Source organism: Melanostigma gelatinosum (assembly GCF_949748355.1).
Source record: "Melanostigma gelatinosum genome assembly, chromosome: 6".
In the NCBI taxonomy this organism is placed as follows: Eukaryota; Metazoa; Chordata; class Actinopteri; order Perciformes; family Zoarcidae; genus Melanostigma; species Melanostigma gelatinosum.
Window position 1 is genome coordinate 18,028,049 of NC_136639.1, and position 24,521 is coordinate 18,052,569.

A 24,521-nucleotide genomic window follows, 5' to 3' on the forward strand; every position below is an offset into this window, starting at 1 on the left:
TGTTGTGAGTTGACACACGCTCACAGACCTCCTTCAACCGTCGCTTCTTTGAGTCATGTTGAGACAGCAGAGCACTTATTACATATTCATGACCACAGCAACTGCTTTTTGGGACATTAATTAATGTATTGTTTTGTCTCCTGATTATTGTTGTACACACGCACACACACCCGCGCGCGCGCGCGCTCACTCACTCGCACGCACACAGTAGTCTGTTGGCTGAGCAGCTCCCCTGCTTCCTCGTCAAGACATGCTCTCCATCTGTGTCCAGCGTGCGGATTAGAGGCTCGTTATCCTCTTAGCTCTAAATGTCCCCAAGTTCCTGCACTTCGCTCTCGAGCTCCGCTGCCGTCTAAGACGCGGACCGGGGCGTGACACGAAAGCGAGATTCATGCGTAAAAATGATCGTGCCCACCATTCAGTTGTTTTAGTCGTTGCGCATTACGCGCGAATCCCCCTCCATCGTCTGTCAGCGCGCCTGTTGGGAGGCAGTGGCGCTCTGACCGTCCGTTCATGTGTCTATGTGTCCAACCCACTGATCTTTTGCAGACTGTAATCTTATCAGTGTCAACCCGTAGCTGCCCTCTTCTCTCGGGCAGTTCCTGCCTGTCTTCGGATGCCATTTGGAATATTTTTTATCAGAGAAAACTTTTTGTCAAGGGGTTAGCTACATTTACAGTCACTGGCGCGTTTGAATGTCTGATAGAATGATCATTTGACTGCTTTAAACTTTGGACCAGAAGAAGACATGGAATCTACCTGTAAAGAAAGGAGTCTTTTATACTTACTTCTCTTTGCAATATGCACAGCCAGCGTTTGCTTTTGTGCAAGAAGATCAAATGCTCGGAGATCTGGTGAGTTTACAACCACTGACCTTTTTTACTAGATTGTAAAAGGTGGAATAATAGCAACAATGCTTATACTTTATATTGAATCGTTGTGAGTGGGGCAGCATTAGTGCTCATCTTTCTATTTGTATGATTACACCAGCTTTTAAACTTTGTCGCGTCACATTTGAATCATCAAATAACACATATAATATTTTATCATGTACTCACAACAATCCAAGTCACTTTAAAAGTCCTTTACCTTCTAGTTTATGGCGATAAATGCTGGTAAATATGAACTTTGGTGATTGGAAAACACTCCATTGTCATCATCATGTAATCTCCATATCCTTTTTATGTAGAAGTGATTATTCAACAAAAGCCATGTTACTATTTATAAACGGTCCCCACCACTCTGCAATCTGCAAGGAGTTTTCTAGTCACCGATCAGCAGCACAGTAGGCTACTGCACATAATCGGTGAGCTACAAATTGTCCACAGCAACAGGACTGTAATGGCTGAGAGGGAAAGGACACAAATATAACTTGGTGAAAAAAGGTTTGTGTGGACAAAAACAACCTGTAAATATTTGTAAAAAAGAAAATAAAAAGTCAGGAAGGGATGTATACAACTTCAAACCAACAGCACCTTCATCAACAACCTTGTCAGTGTGCTCCTTCGGGCAAAAATCCCTGGATGTTGATTTTGTCATCACCACAGTGTCTTCTCTCTCCCCTGTCTTTGATATTCTGTCACCTTGAACACTTTTTCCGTCTGAGTTACTTCCTTGTCGCTCCTCTTTCCCCCTTTCCATCACTTCCTTTTTCTCTCGCTGTCAGTCTCTCTGGCCGTCTGTCGAATATCTTCCAAACTCTTTCGGGCTATAGCAGGCTGACTATTACGTCTGTCTGTCAGCACAGAAAACTCACCACAGTTGGGACTGCCACACAGAAGACGGCTGCAATTCTGTCTTTATGACTTCCAGGGACATTTGTACTTTTTTTTAGTTTTGAGGTCTTTCAGGCTTCATGCAGAGGGAGGGGGAGATGTCAACAGGGCTCGATGTCCAGATGAATCACATCAGCCGTTTACACAACAAAGCAGGTTCTAGGAAGGAGTTAAGTTTGAATGACGTCTCTCCCCAAGGTGGTCTTATTTTTTTTATAGGATTTTGACAGCTTTCTCCCCGGTTACAATAAGCTGTTGAATTATTTATAGAATCATTCAGTAGCTTTCCACCTACTGTAATGTAGATCTAGACGTATTAACTTGTCATGAAAATCATGCCTTTTAAAGTAAACCTTTTCTATCACGTCACTCAGTGCAAACAATAGTGTTTGGTGAAAGTCAAGGAAAATGTAACCAATTTGAGAAACATTTCACAGTTTATCCCTTCAGATTCTGCGTTTATTTGTAAACCCCTAAGCCATGCCGAAGAGCAGCACAACAGCATGTGTCTTAGTGGTCAGTCACTTTTGGATGACTCAGACCTGGAAAGAGCAGCGCTTCTGGCTCCGGAAGTGGAAATATGAATCAGAGCAATAGAGCAGGTGTGTGTCTGAAAGAAGTTCTTAATTGTTGATCAAGTGCGAGCAAGGTTTGTGAGAGCATCCTTTGATTTTTGGCCAGAGTGGTATATAAGTGTCCAGAGTCTTTAAATCCCATGCAACAAAAATGAAAAGCTGCCTGAAAGCGCTTGAAAGCTCTTGTTAACACCCCGTGACAGTTGAAACAAGGCCCTATGCTTGCATGTTTTAAACTGACATATTGAATCGTATCGGTGCCGTGTGGGACAGTTTGAACTAAAACTAGACCGATATTAGCTTCTTGCAGATACATTGGTATCAGTTTATATGTCAGCCGATAAGTAATCAGAAATTGCTGCAGAGGAATGGCAAAAGAAAACATGTTTGAGGGTATGTGGCAGAGTCTCCATGACACAGTCTGTCCTTCAGAGTGAACTGACAAGTTGATGTTGTTTGCAAAATCAGCCAATATGTCATCATTCGATTTTTTTAATTTGATTTCAATATTTCAAATTGTTGGTATGAGCCTCAAAGGTCCGGTGTTAGTCAAGCTTCTATTTGGATTCAAACTTAGATTCTATCCCTTTGGTTTGTGTGCTGTTTTATTTTAACAGTCATCTTGTTTTACTGCCTTTGTTTATTTCTTCGCCAGTTTTGATTGTCTGCCCTGCCCTGATTGGTCCCTCGTTAGCCCCGCACTCACCAGGCCTCCTGCTCACCTGTTCCCACTTCCACATGAGTTAGTCACTATTTATAGCAGCCCAGCGCCGATTCAGTTTGTTTTTGTTGCGTCATTGCTGTTTGAATTTCTTTAACTTTTAAGACTTTTACCTTATTTTACGCTCACTGCCTGTAAGCCGCATTTCCTAATAAATCATAAAAACTGCACCGGTCTGCGTGTCCTCATGTGTTGAGGTCCTTCCCATGCTTCCTGCCTGCCATCCTAACCGTGACATATTTGGAGAGTAATGAGTCGTTTCAAAGGAACCATCACAGAACCGTGGAAGTGGGTGATCATGGCAATTTGCTAATCTGCCGTACTTGTGCTTGGTGGTTTTGGAAAAGGCCTATAAGTGCTCTTTACCTCCTGTGTGAGCTGCTGCAGGTGTAGCTTTTGTTCTCTATCATGATGGCATGAAAGTGCATGGTTTCCTGACACTGGGGCCTCTTGTGACCTTTTTCTTTAGGTCTCCACTGTATTACAGAAGTTTGCGCCGGGCCTGACCTGTGAAATCTGGCCTGACCTGTCCCCTCATGCACTGTATTGATTGAGCAGAAGTTCCCTATCTATCTGCTCTGAATCTGTGAGTTCAGCTCACCCGTACCTTCACCGGCCCGCACCCCTGGGGAGATATGGATGATCGGGGAATTCAGCTGACATATTGAATTACCCGCTTGGATGGAAGGGTAGGGCAGGAAGAAGGGTTTTAAAAAAAATAAAGAAAAGCAGAATAGATGTTGAAAGGATTCAGGAGGTCGGCGTGGGAAGTGGAAGAAGTGAGTCACAAGAGAAAAAGGAACGCTGAAAAGGGCAGCATTGTAGTTACATGAGATGTCAATTTGCAGAGGTCTGCCTTGCTATATTAACCTTTTCTTTAATGCCCATGTCGGTGTATACCAGAAAAATCTGTCCTTTGTCACCTAGGCCAGATCAGGACATGTAAGAATCTACTCCTAAATCTACTCACATGTAAAGTCATGAACAATATGAATTTATACTACATAATCTTTATTTACAGTATTTTGTTATGCAGCAATTTTTAAGGAGCTTCTTTATCTTGTTGTGACAATCCTCTACTTTATGTAAATGTTATGACATAAGATGCACGCCTATTACTCTATAAGGGTCCTCGTCTGCTCATTTTTCTTCATTAAAGCCATAACGACTACACAGCAGGCCGTGTTGATGAGCTCCACCTCCAGAGCTCTTTCTGTTTCGTCTATAAGAGGCTTTTCAGGCTACAGTTACAACACTGGAGTTGCAATCACAATTTCTTGAAGTGTCACAGAAGCCCCCAGGATTTTTAGAGTGAAAATAATGAGATTTGAAGTCAGAGTCAGTTGATATTAGAGGCCAGCAGGTTATACCATTTCAAATGGTCCCCATGTCACTCTTCAAATAGACTATACGGTGAAATACAGAGTAGGTTGTGTTCATGTTATCATTGGATATTTGGGATATTTGTTGAAACCTCATGGAGCTATTAACAAAGTTTTTACATATAATAAGCAGGCAATTTTCTTCCTTACGTATTCTGAACTATAATTGGTTTTCAATTTATCTAAAAATAATCTTCACAAGGATCAGGGTGTAAAGTGTTCAAAAAGTGTTCCGTCTTTATTAAACCTCCATTGACACATTTTAGCCACTTGTGAGGACGAGGAACAAGCTGTGGACAGGACGTTGATGTATGCATTGATGAACGTATACCGAGTAACATCGTTTCGAGTTTAGGACCTGGTGAATCTAATATTTGTCTAGTTCACTCTCAGTTTTGCAACCCGCCAACACTTAAGGGGAAATATCTAGCTTCACTGTGCTCACTTGTGGACGCATGTCAAAACTTGATTGAGAGGTGTGTGTGTGTGTGTGTGTGTGTCAGACATATGAGGCGTGAGAATTTGTTTGGTGGTGTGAGTGGGTTTTTCAGAGTCCCCTTCTGCTGCTAAGAAACTATGCGGATGATAGAGAACAACACTTATGGGCAAGAAAACCAAAACAGAGCTCAAAGATGCTAAAATACTGTAGAGCTGGGTGGTAATTCTCTGTGGGTTCACGATCACCACAAGCCACACCTTTACATTTGAGCCACGTAACTTAAACATCTTAGTTAGAACAGGTTTATTAAGTTGTATCCAGTTCAATTAGTCTTAAATTGTATGCTGATCTAAATGTAAAATGCTGATATGCTAAAGAATCTTATGATATTGTAAATATTGGTCCTAAGCTGCCATGTAAATTTAACATTCATCGTCTCTGGTTCTGTAATTCATCACCGCTAAGAATTCAAATAAAGAGTTTACGGCTGCCTCTAGTCACAGTGACACATTTCCCCTGCCTGTCTTCTGTTGCCCTCACTGATCATATCTGTGTGTGTTTCCAGATCGTCTGAGTCCTCCACTAGACATCCAGCTGGAGACAGTCAACTGCACCGCCTTTAGTGTACGATGGAAGATGCCCCGCCGACATGTTAGCACCATCACTGGATACAAGGTATAGCCACAGACTGGGACTTTTACTTGATATGATGATAACACAGAAGTAGCAATAAGTATTATTTTCATTTCTATGTTACTGCTCAATTGGCGATGAGAAAACATTTGTGATGAAAAGCTGTTGGCTGTTACCATTCACTAACACGATCTTTCAGTGACACATCGAATGGGTTACTTAAAGCGCATATATTTCCCATTTCCTCCATTATTTAACATCTTGTTCATGATAGTCTTACCGCGTGGACACAGAAAAAAAACCAGGTTCAAATCCAAAGAAAAGGAGAACATTCAATTCTAAAAACAGCGGGTTTAAAATAAATAACACAGTTCTCTCTTTTTCAAAATGGATAGAAAGCTTTTCAACCTGGGAAACATAAAAACCACTAAGCTCAGGCAAATGCTAAATCATATTTCTTCTCACTTTGTGTGAACGGATGCACTCTGCAAGCTGCTGGCGTGGTTTGGTCCTCACAGTCTCCCCCTGCGGTTTAAAGTGCCCGTCAAATCCCCTGTCCAGCAAGATGGCCTTGAGGGCAAGATTGACACGACTAAATTTCTGGTGTTTCGAGAGAAAAGCTTTCACGGCCAAATGTATACCTTTTTATGGGGCAAGTTCTGAAGCTCACAAATCTTTATTTTAGTGTCTTGAGTATCATGTTTTCCTCCACGCTGTTCTTTGGGTACTAAAGTAGGATTTGCTAATCTTGATTGAAACATAATAGATGTACATTTATTGATATGCGAAAGCAGATTCGTACTTTAGATATTGTGTACTGTTGAAGTGAACTGAACACTGAATTCAAAAAGGAGTCTTATTGCTTTATATAAATCATACTGTTTAAGTGCCCATGCTTTTTGTTTGTTGTCTTGTATGTTTATTTATTTATTAAATATGCTTGAAATGAGATATGAAACCATAACCCAGCTTCCTCCTTTACTTTCTTCCTTCCCTCCCTCCTTCCTTCCTTCCTCCCTTCCTCTCTTTTGTTTGTTTTGAGTCAAACATTAACAAAGTGTGGATCAGTATGAGTGTACTCTGCTTATGACCATATGTCTGCACTAAGAGGATTAGTCAGCTACCTAGCCTCCCTGCGACTTGTTGATAAGCATGTGCGTTCATTTGGCCAATCACTTTAGAAGTTCATAAATAATCCTGTTTCCTCAGAGTATTTCCTCATAATTAAGCTGCGTTTACATTGTCACAGCCTTAAGTTGATAGTTGATGCTAAACGCTAAAAGGATATATATATATATTTTATTGAAACATGAGATTGATGAATGCTTGCCAAAATAGGTTTTCTACACAGAGATGAGGAATGACCGTCCAATGGATACAGCGTCTTTGATGGAGGTGCCTCTCAGCTTGGACATGCTGACCACTGTGAGTACACTGACTTCATGTTTGAAATCAGTGGTGAACATCCTTAGACTACTTCCATTATAATCAGCGCCTAAACGTTTTAACCTCCAATTATGAGAATGAGGGAAATCTGAGATGTGGCAAAAAAGATGAGGCTGGCAATCTCCACATTTAATACATTCAATTCCTCCATTCCTCCTCCAAAATACACAAATTGTTTCATTACGGTGATCCTGGGCATTGTAGTTCATTTAAAGTTGATCCCACGTGCACCGTCCTGCTGCCTTAGAGCACCAAATGTGTTTTAATCCTCGGCTGAAAGTAGTTCTATGCAAATTAACAATTGACTTTTGTTTTGGTAATGTAAATTCAAACTAAAGTGCCCAGCTGTTATAGGGAATTATTGCTTTAAAAAAATCTAAATATAAAATTGTAGCCTGTTTTTATTAGATCTACTTTTTAAACAAATGGACACGAGAGACTGTTGCTTTTGATATTTTCATGGGAAAATAAGAACATGCGGAATACCAAGAACCTTTAATATTTGGTGACAATGATCAATAAATCTATCATCACATCTTGCAAGATTAAAAAAAAAATCCTTTTTTACTTTCTATATTACTTTTGTTGATTTAACATCTATGGATACATCTGTTGCTATTTTCTCAAAAGGGGCAATTTGATGGACAAGCAAGCTTTGTGAGTATAATTTTGCCTTTCCGTTTACTGAATTAAACCATGTCACCGCTATCATGCTTGACATTTATAGGCATTTACTTTCCACTTTAGTCATCGCCCACTCTTCTCCCACCATCTTTCCTTCTTTCCATATTGCCTCTTGTCTTTTTTCTCTCCCTCCGACCATTCTTGCTGATATGCTCTTGCTTATTGTTTCTTTATTTTTTTAAATCCATTTGTATACCTCGAACCCCTATATGCCGTTTTCCAGGATGTTGACATTGGTAACCTCAAGGTGAACTCTAAGTACAGAGTCACCGTTGGAGCGTATGGCTGGGCAGGGGAGGGAAGACCCAGCATGCCCAGAGACATCGGCACTGCCTCACATGGTAAGAATACGTGAGTAGTAGGAATCCATTTTACGGCTGATGCTACTATTTCTAACGCGGCGTTTGTTAATATCTTCAACTGAATTACATCTTTCTCTCTGTATGCCGTTAGACCTGTGCATGCCCCCATCGCCCCCCACTCAGCCTGTTGTCATGGCTGTGTCTGACACAGAGCTGGCGTTGTCATGGCAGCAAGGAGAGAGCGAGGGAAGTGCACCTGTCCTTCACTTCCTCGTGGCTTACATCAGGTCAGTGAAGTGATCGAGCCCAAGACGGCATTCGATGAAGCTTGAGGTTTATGAAACCGGCCTGTTTGCCCCCCTCGCCAGCTCAGTGCTGCTGCCAATACTCACACACACTTTTCTTCACATTTGCATTTAATTGCACCCAGGTGACACACATGAACACAAACACCATCAACCCAGTCCAGACACTCACCAGGTGCGGTCTGAAGTGGCCACATCATAGAGCGAAAGAACAGTGTGTCATTACTGGTGTGAAAAGTGAAAAAAGGTTAATTTTTCTTAATTTACAATTAACCCATAGTTGTTGTGGGGCCAAGCATAGATCAATCCCAGGTTATGGTCGGACATGCCAAGGTTTCGACAGATTTTCGAATTTCGAAAGAAATTTGCTCAGACATTTGGCAAAAATTATGCAAAAATACAAGCAGAGTTTCAAATGCTGCACCCATTTAAATAAGGGTGTAAAAGAAATAGTTTACAATTTTGGGAAATACACTTGTGCACTTCCTTGCAGAGCGTTAGCTGAGAAGCAACTGGTTCACGTAACTTAGCATAAAAACAGGAAGCAGGGGAAACAGCTAGCCTGGCTTTGTACGAAGGTTTGGAAATATGCCTACCATCACCTAAAAGCTCACCAATTAACAGTTTGTACCTCGTTTGTTTGATCTATATTCAAACTAAAACATGGAAACAGCAAGTTGTGACTGTATGAGGAGTTGTGTACTGTGAACAGTGTTTATGTTAAGCTAAGCTACATGACTCCTGGCTTTAACTCCAAAATAGTTCGGCAAATATGAGAGTGGTAGCCATCTAACGCTCAGCAACAAAGCAAATAAATGTCCCAACATGTTGAACTAAATCTTTCCATTTGAACATTTCAATTGATAAGCAGAAGCAATAACACACATGATGGCTACACACATTTATATGTGCATGAATGGATATGTTTAGCTACACATTCAGCCTCCCTCGTCGTGATGTTGTGAGGCCTTTGCTGATCTGCTTCATCTAACCATTTGTGTTTTGACACGAGGATCAGTGGAGACACGAGAAAGAAGGAATTTCATTCTCTGTCTAGTGTCCGGCCTCACACACACACACACACACACACACACACACACACACACACACACACACACACACACACACACACACACACACACACACACACACACACCGTATACACACACACACACACACACGTCCACACACACACATACAAAGGACCTCTATTGTCTAGATGAGTCCCTATTACAATGTCAAGAAAGTCTGAACTAATTTGCATGAAGTCCTCTGATTATGTGTCTGACACACATTAAATAAGGCAGATAGAATGTAAAAATGACACCATAAGAATTGTTTTAAATGAAGTAAGTTATAAAGATGTGAGAGGAAACAAGCTGCGTGGTGCGGAGTTAACATCCTGAGACTGAGCAAAGAGAGAGAGACAAAGAGAAAGAGACGGAGGCAGAGAAACTGTCACGTACTGTGACAGAGTAGACATGAATCGGAGTCTGTTTTTGCATGGAGGGGCATTTTCAACACAAAAGGGTCATCTCAGAGGCAACTATGTTCCTCCTTACATCAAAAGAGGCCTTGCTGAAGAGAGACATTGATCGGTGGTGAAGATGACTCTGTTCAACATAGTTGTGGCTCCAGGCGTCCAGAATCAGCCCATAAATATGGCAGCTTGAGATGGAAGCCGAAGATGATAGGCAGAAAAAAATAAAGTTCAAGAGTTCAACACTCTTAAAGCAGAAAATATTTTTTTCAAGGCATAATGGGCCTCAAAAACAGAAACATAGAAACGGTGGGAAAAACCTCTCAATCGATTGTTTTGGCTTGTTCGTCAGTTATTCTGCATTTTTGTGACTTTGTATTACGCAGAGCTCTCTAATTGTACTCGATATGTTTAGAACTTAAAACACATTCATCGTCCTCAAAACAATAACTTTGAAGATGTTTTGAGAATGATGATCTTTGTAAAAAGAAAAGAAGAAAGAATCCTGTTTTGTGCAATGTAATATTGAAAAACAAAAAAAAGTAAATAATATATTTTGTATGTCTTGTTTTTCACAGGCCAGAAATGGACACGGAGTGGACATACATCCGTGAGCCCATTGAGACTAACTCCATGGTTTTGAAGGGGTTATTACCAGAAACAGAGTACCAGTTTGTTGTCAGGGCCGCCAACATGCACGGAGTCAGCCCACCCAGCCACATCAACAGCCCTGTGCGCACTCTCGGTGAGGCTGAATGTTGATCTCTGTGCCGACGAGCTGTGATGTGACAGCCAGGAAAGCTGATTCTCAGCTCCCTTGTTCGTCTGGTTTCAACCACATTTCAAAACAAAGTCACTTTCAGTTTAGTTTCAACAATACGCCCACACAGAACTAAAGAAACTGTGCATATTTTTTCCAGCGCCAAAGTTATCCTCACAGTAAAACATTGATCATGTTCAACCGCAATGTTTACATGACGTTACTGCGGAAACATTCACATTCTTCTCCCAGCATTGTGAACCAGCGATACTGTATTTTCAAAGTTTCTAAACAATTACAGTAGAGGCATTGTTTAAGGAGAGAACCAATATGTAAAGATGACTGAATCAACATGTTTCACTTTCCTTTCCTACTAGATGTCTACCTTTTTAAATGAAAATATCTAGCCGATAATTTAGGCATATTTCTTAACATTTGGAATATTTCCTGTGTCATCATCATGGAATAAATTCAATTTGTTCCATTTATGTTGACACAGAAGCACAGTTTGACTCTCTGAGCTTGAATGTAGGACAGTGTGTCGGTGGAGCCTTGGATGATGGAGATGTAGAGCAACAGAATCATTTACTTTCATATTTTTTGATGTAGTCGGCTGCTGGGGGAGGGAGATGATCAGGCCTGATTGATATTAAAACACACAAACACACTATTTCACATAGGTGTGTACTACAGACACACACACGTGCATACATGCAGTAATAGCAATGTGTTGATGGATCGGGCACCATTTCATTTACCTATGGACATAATGTTGTGCTCGTGTGTGAGTGGATGCTTGTGCATATCAGGCTTAGATATGACTATTAAAATCAGACAGCCATGTAGACACAATCACATGATCCAGATGTTTTTTTATTTCTGTGACCTACAGACCACACTGATGACTCTAGAAAGCCATGTGGGCAGGCGGCTTCTGCTTCACACGCCATGTTGGCTGTCAAACTGTTGTAAACTGCTCCAATTGAATGAAGTCCAGTCCTGCTAGACTGCTCAGGGACGGAGCTAGAAATACAGACAGGAAGAGAGGTAGTGTTTGGGAGACATTGTTACAAAAAACGTCAGTAAAAGATTCATGAAACACAAACGAATGAGCCAGTTAGAATCACAGACAGACGGACAGACGGACAGACGGACAGACGGACAGAAACGAAGAGATAGACAAGCGTGGTTTCTTAGCAGGGGATAAAAGCGGGTTACGTCCGAGTCTCATCAGACAGGATTAAGGACAGGATGCCAGACCCCTACTCTGCCCATCCACACCCCTGATGGATGCACGCACACACACACACACACACACACACACACACACACACACACACACACACACACACACACACACACACACACATGCACGCCCCCAATGCACCACTGCTTGAGTGAACAGCAGGGGTGGCCTTGACTGACTGACATACTTACTTTTCTCGTCGTTCTCTCTGTGACTGTTCTGTGTGTGTGTGTGTGTGTGTGTGTGTGTGTGTGTTAGCAGTTGGACACTGGGTGGTATGGAATGAGGGGGATTGTTACACAACAGAAGATTAGTTTGCTGAAGGCCCCCCCCCCCGTACGCCAGCACTCAGTATTCAGGATTTAATGTTATTAGGCGTGTGTTGATTAGCACTTTACATCTTGGCATCCATTCAGACTTAATAGTCAGGTTTCTATGAGATCCTTGTTATTGTTTGAAGGGTTTGCTATGTTGTATAAGTAGTCTGATATCAATCAACAACTTCATACATTTCAATTCCCTCACTTGCCTCAGAGCATGGTAAACATGCAGTATTTGATATTGCAGATGGGGCGGTGGAGGAGCAAGGAGACAAGAGGGAGGGGCTGTTCCTATGCGAGCTAATATTAAGCTTTGTGCAGGTAGAGTGGATGGCGAGGAAGGTGACACACGGAACATGCACGCAATGGTTTTTCCATCTTTTGAAACTTTATTTTGTAGAAAGGAGTTTTGGAGCATCTTAAGACATTGATTAAGATCTTAAGATATAAGTGTCTGTTTATTCAGAGGAATATTTGTTTTCATTGCTATGCTCACAGTATTCACTGTCTGGCTTTGTGTTTGCACATTATGAGCTGCCGTTGTGTATCGAGGAGACACGTTTCAGTACGTGGTTCAGCAGCCTGGGTACAGGCCGACAGGTAGACCCGCTGGGCCAGAAGCTGCTAATTCTATTGAATGTCTGTCTCCTAGCAGCAGTGAAATGTTGTCTTGTTGTCATAACCACAGAGGACTCAGGCATCATCCTTCAGTCCGTTCATCTGTGCGTCTATTCCGATGAATTGGACACCCATTTGTTGTTTGTTGTCGGGGCCATTTTCATCGTCATCGTCATTTTTGCGGTAATTTCATGATGAGAAATATCCCACACATGAGGGTGTTGTTCTTCAAGCAGAAACTAGGAACTTCTACATAATCTTCGACATAACAATTTGGCTGCTCATCCATTCGGTACATTTAAAGTTCTGTTACGTTTTATACATTAAACAAAGGACCATCTGTGTCAGAGGCCACTCTCACTCACGATCGTACAAAAGCGTCCACTTTTATGTTGAAGTTCTCAAACATTCCTCCACATTGAAATTGTAACCAGCGGCATCATATAAATAATTAAAGCAACAATAGCTATTGTTCTCAGAATGATTATTTAGCTGTAGAGATCACTCTGCTGTGATGATCTGAATCCCTGATCTGAATTTAACGTTTTTACTAACATGCTGACTTGACATTCTGAACAGGTGCATCAGACGTTAGCAGTGGTGATTATGGCCGTTACATCACAGATTCAAGGATCAAAGATGAAGATGGCTTCGACATTGATGACTCTGATTATGATGTCTTTATTGAAGAGGTGGGTTATTACATACCACGGCAGGACAGGAATACTTCAACATTTTAGGCTTATTTAATCTTATAATAAAATCATCGTCCTCTTTCTAGTTGAAGCCATTCCCAGGTATCAATCAGGACAACAGGAAGTCCCAGCTCCGTTCACGCCCTGATCCGCCATCGGGTCGCAACGTTGTTTACCGCATGAACACCATCGCTCCTCCCAACGCGACTGCCCCTCCGGCTTCCTCCACCACCTCGTCCATCTTCCCAGATTTCACAGATCCGATTTTCTCAACCAGCTCAAAACCCAGTACCACGATTGATACCACAACTACTGCCCCACTGACCACTACCAGGTAGGATGTACCTCTCACTCTTACCCCCCTCCAGAGTTATGGCCTCTCATTTAGAGTTGAACATTTACAGAAGAGGGAAAAAACAGGGACATCAAGAAGAAAATGGTGATTGTTATTGATTTCTAGGTTGCTCTCCCTCCCGGCTTTCTCTTTTCTCCTCAAAGCCACGAACAATTTTTTTTTCATGCTCTTCCACTTAATTGTATGATTATAGATGGAGACTGTAGCAGCGAAATGTCACATCAATTTAAGCTGTCACTCTGGTTGTGATGTACTGCACATCATTAACTACCCCTGCATTTCGCTGAATATTTTTGCTTTGTGCTCTTTGATTAGTTCCCTGAAACAGGCATTTCAAAGTGGAACATAGTTATCGGGTAAACCACTGACTACGCACTCACTAAACCTATCTTTCTAACTCTTCTGATCCTCCTTAGCGTCACTTTGCCCACCACCACTACCACGCCAACCATGTCCCCCTGGAAAGGCGAGGTACCTCGCGTGTACGACCTGATCTGCGATGATACTGTGTGCCCCCCCGACAGCTTCTGTCTCAGCGACTTCGACGGTAGAGGCTCACGCTGCCACTGTAACCTCGGACGAAGAGGGGACACTTGCTCTGAGGGTGAGAGAAGTGTTGTTGGGTACAAGCTTTTGTAAAAGTGTGGGGTGCCACGGTAGCTGACCAACTAGAGCGGCTGTCAAATCCAATCCACTTTGCATGCTGTCCCGTCTCTCTACCCCGTTCATGACGATCACTATAAAGGCAAAAAGTCCCCCAAAAAATCTTAAATGTTGTAATGCTTCAAACTTTTGTACCGCCATCTTCAAAATGTATCATGATGTTATCCCTTCCTCAGTGGTATCTGTGAACTTTCCGAGGTTCTTTGGCTACTCGCACATGACCTTTGAACCCTTGAAGAACTCTTTCCAGACCCTTCAGATCTCTTTCGAGTTCAAGGTAAAGCACCTTGTTTTTTTCCCCCCCCAATGATTTTTGTCATTGAAAAAGGTGAAGAGTTTTAAACAGTTTCTCTGTGGTGCAGGCAGATTCTGAGGACGGCTTGTTGCTGTACTGTGGAGAGAACGAACACGGCCGCGGAGACTTTACCTCTTTGGCTCTGGTGCGAGGCAAGCTTCACTACAGGTGAAGAAAACAGGGACTCTCTTATAGGTTTACATACTCAACGGTTTGGCTGGTAACAAAAGCAGCACACAGACATTTTTGTTGAATATTTCACTCTATGTAAGCACAATATGTCGTCAGTGAGGTGTTAGAACAAGCAGAAAGAGAATAGATATGTTGTATCGTCTGGAAAAAAAATCTTAGTTCCTAATATTTGATCTGATTTCCCCTCAGGTTTAACTGTGGTACAGGAGCAGCTCAGATAGTCAGTGAGAGTCGCGTTGTTATCGGTCAGTGGCACATGGTCACCGTCTTCAGAGACGGCATGAGCGGCTGGCTGCGTATGGACAACGACACCCCCGTATCTGGCCGCTCGCAGGTAACAAAAACACGTACAACGGATAAGATAACGGCTCGTATTTGTACTGTTTTTACACAATGTCACAGTTAGCTTGAGGACATATACATGAGAGGTGTTGTGCATGAATGCGGCTTGTCAAAGTACAGTACACCTTTAAAAAATTGAAAAACGTTTTTTTGCCATTTAATTCATTTCAATGTTGTGGCTTCGATGGATTTTGAATGAGGCATTGCTGACGTCATTGCCTTTCAGTCCATTCTGGCAGTTGACCAAAACCCAAAGTGATTTTGAGTAATAAAGGTTCAAGCCCAATTAAAAATAATCGTTCTTTGGTGTGATAATGGTTACGAGGCTAAGTGGAAGGAGATGGAAAATGAATGCAAAGGTATTCCAGTACAAGCAATGATCGCAGACCACAAATGAATGTTAACTTATCGCGCCCATCTGAACCCCATTGTCTCATTCACCCTGCCTAAATTTGTGGACCCAGTTAAGAAAACTTAGATGGCTTGCATATGACACAGAATTTACACCAAATAGTATAGATTCTAGATTCAGGTACTGGACCAAACAAGGTATTACTGCTTTCTGTACAATAATGGAGAAAAACACATTACACAGCTTCCAGATATTGAAGGAAAAATACAATTTAGAAAATTATGATTTCTTCAGATATTTACAGTTACGGCAGTACTTTTCAAAAGAAATGAAGAGACATGAGGTAAATATGGAACCGAATGAAATAATAAAATGAATAGTACTTTATTTGGGTGATCTACCAGAAGGAATAACAGGAAATGACAGATACCTCCTGGAAATATTAACGGTAGCAGCAAAAAAAGCTATTACTTGTAAGTGGCTACATTGGCTCTCAGTCGAAAATTGTATTGAAATCATGAAAGAAATTCACGATATGGAAAGACTGACTTTCCTACTGAGATTAAGGAAAGACGCATACATAGCAAGATGGACAAAATGGACCAAATATTTGTCAGAATAAGAACTTGGCTGGTGACTTGCCCTCCCTAACCTCACACAGGGTTCTTTTTTTTTCACTCTGTTCATTGCTGAAGCTCATTATCTTTTAAGAAGACAGGTACTCTCTTCAAACAGGATGCTACTTCATCTGTGCAAATCTAGATCTTAACATAAATATTGCTGTGTATAGAACTCTTCCAATACACAATTTTGATATCTGGTCCTGAAGTTATGGTTGACACGAGTGACAGACAATGTTGTTGGCATGCTGCATGGTTGTTTTGATGTATTTTGTTGTTGTTTCATTGAACTATTTGTTTAAATGTATTTCGTCCTGGCCTTTTGCCAGGTGCATGAATTGCTAGTATTATTGCTTAATTGTTTAGGATTAGTTTTTTGTTTTTCTTTGCAACAAAAAAAACCTTAATAAACTATTTAAGTATAAAAAAAAAATCAAAACGCTTAAAATTGTGATATTTCATCAACAACATTTTATTCTACATTTCTCATTTCATATTTTCCCCCAAATTAACCATTTACTCTCAACAGATCCTGTTAAAAAAAACATTAAACTCTGTGCTCCTCAGTGGAACTGAAGCCATGATTCACTCGCGCGACAGCTTAATATGTATAGCATGTTGAGCCTCCATTTATTTCCCAACATTGGTACACTTGTGGCAACTTGAAAACATTTTGGATGCCGATTCCATTGTTTGCAAATTTTTGTAGAATAAATGATCAAGGAAAAGGAAATAAGAAAAAAAAAAAAAAAGGTTCAAGCACATGTTGTTCTCTTCACTCTTCCAGGGCCAGTACAGTAAGATCACTTTCCGCTCGCCGCTGTATGTGGGTGGATCCCCGAGTGCTTATTGGCTGGTCAGGGCCACAGGGACAAATCGTGGCTTTCTTGGCTGCATTCAGAGTCTGACCATCAACAACAAGGCAACTGACATCAGACCGTGGCCTCTGGGCAGAGCTCTGAGTGGAGCTGATATAGGTGAGCAAGCATACAGAATCTGCTGCCAGCGGTATGTGATCCTTACCCATTTTACCCATAATGCACCGGTTCTCCTCTCAGATTTTGGTGCTCAGACAAGTAGTTTAGGAGTAGCTAAGCCACCGCAGAAGGCAACTATGAAAATGTACCATATAAAATAGCAAACCTTTTTGGATTTTGTAATGTATACTTTCTATAGCAGAATGCACATAACCATTTTTTTTAATGTTATGGCGTAAGAATGTTACTAGAAATAATGAAAGCACTGAAACAGATAGATACGCTGAGTCGGCCTTAATCCCCTCATATCTCCTCGCCACAAGGTGAGTGCAGTGACAGCGCCTGTGACCTGGTCAGCTGCACCAATGGCGGAGTCTGCTTTGCAAACCGTGCCGATGGCTTCATCTGTCTGTGCCAGCTCGGCTTCAGGGGAGCACTTTGTGAAGAGAGTAAGTCAACTCTACTTTTTAAAAAATAACTTTCTCTTGTCTTCTTTACAGGAGTAAACGTTTCCGTGAATGTAGAACAGAAAATCCCTTTTGTGGTTCATTTTTACTTAATGGTCTCAGATTGAAGGTAATTACTGACCAGTTAAATGCAACATTAAGGGAATGAGGATCATTATGAGGCAGAGGGAGTAATTGCATGTCAGACCAGCTTTCACACGCTGTAACTTTCACTTTCTCTGTCCTCCTTCCATTTCCTTTCTCTTCTCATCAACGTCTTCCTCTTCCTCCTCTTCACTCTTAATCATCTTAATGCTCACATCTCCTCTTCCCGCTTGGCCCAAATCCTTCTTCTGTCATTCACCTTGCTCTTTTTTCTCTCCATGGCTTCTCTCCCAACTCTTCAGCTTTCTCCCTGTCCTCGCCTCTCTTCAATGAGACTGTGTTCTCGTACGCTGTCATCCCTTGGCCTCAGTCCTCTCAGAGCTATCTGTCCTTCATGGAGTTTGAGCTGACGTTTCGGCCGCTGACGCCCGACGGGACGCTGCTGTACAGTGATGACGCAGGCAGCGGAGACTTCCTGGCTATCAACCTCGTGGACGGATACGTAGAGTTCCGCTTTGACTGTGGCTCTGGAGGAGCTACAATCAGGTGTTAAATAGATGCACTCTCATGCTTTTTTCTGTCTCCTTAACTTTCTCAATTTGTAGTTTAACTAATTGGCCTATAATGTGTGTGATGATCTGTACTCCAGGAGTGATGAGAAGATCAGTCTGGACACATGGCATGAGCTGAGGGTGTCTCGCACAGCAAAGAGTGGAATCCTTCAGGTGGATAGTCAGAGGCCAGTGGAAGGAATCGCTGAGGTATTTAGTTTTAGCATTATGTCTCAAGAAACTTCTCACAACAATCTCACTAACGGTGTCTTTGTACACTATTAAGTTCTGCGGGGCTGTGTGATTACAAATTCGGCAGATGCAAAGCAACATAGCTGTCTCATTGGCGACACCTGTTGAATATTAGTGACTCATATTGTCCTCCAACACCTCAGCAAAATGTCTGGTTCAACTAATTGTGACCTCTGATACCTGCTTTAATCTTTTCATCCGTTCATTTGCAAAGATGTCACTTTAAACACATGTCTTGCTATTATACCAACATGTTACCACATAGAACAAAACAAAACACAGTTTTTACAGGTTATGAAGACAGATCAAGGGAAAACTTTGACTATTCCTTCGTCCACATGAGGGCATGTATGTGATCCAAGAAACTCACAGATAAACGGTCTTATTTTTTTATTTATTGCTGGCAAAAACAAATATGTTTCAGTTTAAAGTTATCAATCGGCATAATCCAACGAGCAGAAATGACAATATAAATACACAGGTGGGGTTCTTCATTTATTAATCTGTATGGTAGCCTTCATCACTGTTTTCATATGTTTCCGGTCTTGGGCACTCACTTTTACATATTATCTTTCACCTTGAGACAGTCCTTGTTGTTTCTGACTGTTACGCTCATACCTCCTTCATCAGGAGTTGTACACATACATAATTGAATCCTATTATCCAATTATGTATTCTATTTCCTGTTTGGTGGTTGAATTTCTGTTGTATGATTACTCTGATGATGGCCTCTAGCTGAAATAGGAAAGGCTTTGTTTCTTTTGTCCATGCCACTGACATAATTAACTAATAATTAACTCAAATTCTGTTTGATGTACTCTTTAGGGAGCTTTCACTCAGATCAACTGCAGCTCACCTCTTTATATCGGCGGAGTACCAGAATCTGATGAAACCAAGAGGACAGCAGGTGTGATAAAGCCCTTCACGGGCATTATTCAGAAGGTATTACCACATCTACATCTGTGACACTTGTACTTCAACTTTCTTGTTTTATTTGGCAATGCAAATAGTTTGTCATTCAAAATCCATCACACTGCTAGTGAGTAAACAACACAACAATATCTATTTAAGTCACAACACTTTGGTTCTGTTGCAAAAAACATGATGCATATTCATCTTCAACGAAATAAAACCAACTATGTCTGATTTTTTTATACCTTTTCTTTCTTCCTCGTCCTCTTCGTCTTTGTTGGTTGCTTTTCTTTTTTACATCCACAGCTGATACTCAACGACCGCACCATCCCAATAACAACTGGCTCTGCTGGTGGAGTTAATGTAGCAAATTCAGCTCACCCGTGTGTGGAAAGTCCCTGTGCCAACAGAGGGTCCTGCAGGCCAAAGTGGGACAGCTATGAGTGTGACTGCCCACTAGGGTATGATGGGAGGCACTGCCAGAAAGGTCAGTTGGTCGGCAGTCTGTTTACGGGACTGGCTATTTTCTTTTTCAGCACAGTGACATGTTAGGGGTCTTTTTTATTTATTTTGTACACAAACTATACATCCTGTGAGTACAGGACAGTTATAAAATAAGTGCAGTGTTTTGTTGAGTTCAAACAAATGCCAGCACATCCTAAAGGTTGACAGGACACTGCTCTGATGATACGTGTAAGAACTTCCAATTCACAGTTTGGTGTGTTGTGAGTCGAGAGCGACAGACATAAAAAGGTATCAGATGATACATATAACTGAAATATCAATGTGTGGTTTACACACTGCAAAAGATGTGTTTTGAGCTGTTGCAATGTGCTTTTGAGGACGAGGAGTAAATATAAAATCAGTTTTGGCATGTCTGGTTGTCTTTAGTGGAATGAAACCCAAAGAACTAGACGTCAAACTCAGTAAGACAAGGAACAGAAATTGCAATTAAACATTGTTTAAAAAAAGAAAACCGACTGTAAATAAATGAATGATGACAATGTTTTTGTTTGTGTGTAAATGTGGCTTTAACCATGTGGCGTGATCTTTCCTCTTCTCAGGGATTAAATGTGTTTTCTGTAATCATGTAATTGCATAAAAAACGATATATTGGACAACCTAATCCCTTCAGCTTATCTATACCTTCTCTGTTGTTAATGCTTGCACTGATCAGAGTGTGGGAATTACTGTTTGAACAGTAAGTTTTCTTAATTGGAATTCAAAAACTAGACATCTAGTTTTTCAGTAGATACATGCAGACGCTGCCACCTTGTGACGCTATGAAGTAAATACAATGTTTTCTCTGCCCAGCTGTGACTGAAGCCATTGAGATCCCGCAGTTCATTGGCCGAAGTTACCTGACATATGACAACAGAGATATCCTGAAAAGGTTGGTCTTGAAATGGGGTTTGTGATATGTTCAGATACAATTTCCCCCCTTAAAGTTGTTATGCTGTTTTAATAATGTTCGTTACTATCACGTCAAAAGTTGTAATCACGCTTGCAAGTCAATTTGTCATTATTTTTTAGGGCGTCCGGCTCGAGGACCAATCTTTTCATGCGTTTTAAGAGCACAGCCAAGGATGGCCTGCTGCTATGGCGAGGAGACAGTCCAATGAGACCCAACAGTGACTTCCTGTCGATGGGGCTTCAGGATGGTGCACTAATCTTCAGGTAAGTGTTTGCATAAAACGGTAGGAAAACTATAAAAACACCTGTGTAAGTGTATCTTATTCTTGCTGAAATATATTATCAGAGAGAAATATTGTTTACCACATGGTTGCACTTCCCTGTCTTGTTGACAACACGGGCAAGCAGGAAAAGGTCCGATTTTAGCAAGAGAAGAACGTTTAGTGTAAGAAGAGGATGAGGATGATGGGGAGAGACGCTGATCCCACCCAACGGCAGGGAGAGCTAAGCACCCGGTAGAGGCAGAGCTAAAAAAAGATCTGGAGTCTGGGGCAGGACCGTGACCTGGAAAAGAACCAGAATGTATCTGGACAGTACCATGCAAATGTGAACCCACTGCACCCTTTTCAACTCCTCGCCTGTGTTTCCATGTTGTTGTAGTTATAACCTGGGCAGCGGTACGGCTAACATCGCTGTCAACGGGACCTTCACCGATGGAAAGTGGCACAGAGTCAAAGCTGTGAGGTAAGCTCTATAAAAAAAATCCCATCAAATAGACACTGCGGTAATCACAACATCTGGGTCACTTGGCAACTCCGACAGTAAAGCTGCACCAATTGCTTTATTTGTCCACTTGGGGGCAGCAGAACAAGCTGACATATTATCTCCTTGTCGATTTGATATATACGGTATGTATTGTGCAAAGAAGTTAGCAAACAGTTACTGTTTTACACATCCAGCAGACATGGGCAGCATTAGTGTTTATGTAGAGTTGCGAGAGTCTTGGATCAATACAATGAGCTGAAATATACTAAAATGCTCCCTGCGGACAACTGCAGAGTTGCGGGATTGCTGATTGTTTTCCTCCCAATGATCAACGCCTTACACATATCACAAAAACTGTATCTCATTTGATCCTCCGTTGATATACAAATATGGATGATTGCACTTTTTTGTAGAAGTAATGTGGTAACCTGCTGTCCTGTCCAGCACATTCAGAGACAAGTTAACTTTCAATCCATGTGGAAAATGGCAAACCCAAGGATGTCCTTTTAAGGATTTCAGATTTAGTTCCTTGTATTACATACTTCGGGGATGTAAAAAAAAGCAAAGGTGAAAGTGCCATCCCATTTGTCTACTAATACGTTTTCTCATTATCTGTTCAGGGATGGACAGTCAGGGAAGCTGACAGTGGATGACTATGGAGCAAAAACAGGCAGGTCACCTGGAAAGATGAGACAACTCAATATCAACGGACCCTTATATGTTGGTATGTGGTGCTTACCACTCACAATCCCATAAAGTGCTGTATATGGACTGTATATGAATTCATCAGTGATTTTTACATCTGCATTTGTATGTTCTCTCCCTGAAGGTGGCATGAAAGAGATAGCTCTTCACACAAACAGACAGTACATGGGAGGCTTGGTGGGCTGCGTGTCCCACTTCACACTCTCCACCGATTATCACTTGGCACTGGTGGAGGACGCTGCTGACGGCAAGAACATCAACACCTGCTCCAACTAACCCATGGCGTAAACACGTAAAAAAGTGCGCTTTCAGCGACATTTTCAGCTGGAGCGAACTCCTCCACCGGCTGATTTGTCATCTTGAAACTGACTAAAACAATAACATATCGGCCTTCCTATTCAGGGCTGATGTGGTACAAAGTCAAAGTGCGAAGAAGACGAACAACAAGGTTACTTTGACTCACAAGAAGATTAAAGTGGCTCCTGTGTGCAAAGTTTTCAAACCAACTTAAACCTGCCATGTTGTACGTTTTTATTGATGAATAGCTCTTTTGAAACATGGCAACCGCAAAATAAAAATAAATAACACCAGAAGTAAAGCACAAGCACAAACTCTGTGAGCTTTAGCATAATCGGTAATGAAGGTCTTTGAAGGACAATTTTTTTTTTGTTTCATGGGATGATTCTAATCGTATGTTTATGTGTTTTCTACTGTAAATCCTTATTTGATTGCCAAGTGATCCGAGGGATCAGGAGTCATCACAAGTTTTTCATGAACCTGACCTAGAGCAGCTAGCAGAGATAAACTTCTTTGTAGAGGATTTCGTTTTTTGGCCCGAGAGGATTTGAGTATCTGTTGTTTTTGTTGCACTCGTATTGTTATTCGTGATGTATTTATCAGTCTGTAGACTACATGTTGTTCTGTAAAGTCTGATTGATTTTTTTGTTTTTTAAAGGTTGCTAGTTTTGAAGAGTGAAGAGATGTGAGCTGCACACAACATTTGTTTCTGTATACACTCTTGTTTTAGTTGACATGCTCCTTTGTTAGGAACTCTCAGACACTAGTCACATGAAAGCCTGATGTTGACGCAGGGAGGCAGCCAAAATCCTGGAGAAATTGTGCATGACTGTTAAATCATCTGACACAAACCACCGCCCTGTGGACGTCAGTCTTCAAGTTGAGCTTTTGTTGTCAGAGAAAATAGATCATCTCTTATTCCAGCATTTGCGGTGCAATATTGTCTAATTAGTTTCAATGCCTAAGCTGTACTACTTGAAATGAACATTCTGCAAATGTTCCAGCTATTGTGCATTTCTTCTAATTCATCTTGCTTAACTTAATTGTTGTCCCCCCCCCCCCCCCCAAAAAAAACAAGTGACGACAATGTCAAAATAAGACGAGGCACATACACCTTGGTTGTAAGTTTTAGCTCAGAACAAGTCCCGTAATAAATTGTCAGTTATTACACAAATTTTACTTCTTGAATTTATTTTGAGGAGAATGAAAGAAAGTCAGTGGTCGTGGCATTTCAACAAGTTTGTCAAGTCTGAAAGGCGTGTCAGATGGAAACCACCATGTGAATGTGTGACGTGAATGAGCATGAGTGACATGGGTTTGAGCATCCACTGTACAAAATGTAGCACGTGTGTTGAAACTTGTTCATCAAACAGCTGTTAACCGTAGACGGCAGGCAGATGTTGGTGCAGCGTCTGTGTGATGTCGCCATATGTGTCTGAAGATCCATCTATGCTCGCTGACAACTGTGTTAGATAGTGATGACAGATCATCCAGATTTCTGCAAAGGAACTGACCTTAAGCTGGACAAGCAGGAACCATTTACAGGTGCGAGGAACTCGTGTCACCATTTGTTATATGATGAAAAGATGATTACAGGAGAGTTTGAAAGCATACATTTACATTCCACGGTGAAACAAATTCATTAAGTGAGTTAACATTAAGACCATTTACATTGTCTTTAGATCAACAAGAAATGTTCACCGTGTTGGTAAATTGTATTGTGAAAAATTTGACTCTGCAATAAATGCTAACCAAATAGCCTGCTTATTAAAAAAGCATGACGTCCTGACATCCTCTACTCTACTCTGTGCTCACTTATATATATTAATGTTAAAGCTGCCATGAGACCAATGTTATGTTCCTAAAATGAGGCAAAGTGAAAACAATTTTCCTTTGAC

General features: G+C 41.3%; 1 protein-coding gene across 2 annotated transcripts; it reads left to right on the forward strand.

Annotated features, from left to right (window-relative positions):
* Nucleotides 1-748: 748 nt before the first annotated feature.
* On the forward strand, nucleotides 749-23,553 carry egflam (EGF-like, fibronectin type III and laminin G domains; the record flags this gene model as incomplete). 2 transcript variants are annotated; one of them, XM_079270067.1, is made up of 26 exons in its annotated part: nucleotides 749-854; nucleotides 5,458-5,567; nucleotides 6,864-6,950; nucleotides 7,602-7,628; nucleotides 7,879-7,996; nucleotides 8,109-8,244; nucleotides 10,321-10,487; nucleotides 12,603-12,668; nucleotides 13,266-13,378; nucleotides 13,468-13,715; nucleotides 14,153-14,340; nucleotides 14,576-14,676; nucleotides 14,762-14,862; nucleotides 15,076-15,220; nucleotides 16,988-17,177; nucleotides 17,501-17,626; nucleotides 18,031-18,274; nucleotides 18,378-18,489; nucleotides 19,357-19,473; nucleotides 19,750-19,930; nucleotides 20,621-20,644; nucleotides 20,758-20,836; nucleotides 20,977-21,120; nucleotides 21,517-21,600; nucleotides 22,242-22,345; nucleotides 22,451-23,553. In XM_079270067.1, 26 exons carry the CDS (start codon nucleotides 749-751, stop codon nucleotides 22,600-22,602), a joined length of 3,270 nt encoding a protein of 1,089 aa, XP_079126193.1. In that variant the 3' UTR covers nucleotides 22,603-23,553. The 2 variants fall into 2 exon arrangements, with proteins under 2 accessions (XP_079126193.1, XP_079126194.1); XM_079270068.1 differs by lacking the exon at nucleotides 12,603-12,668.
* Between the last annotated feature and the right edge of the window lie 968 nt (nucleotides 23,554-24,521).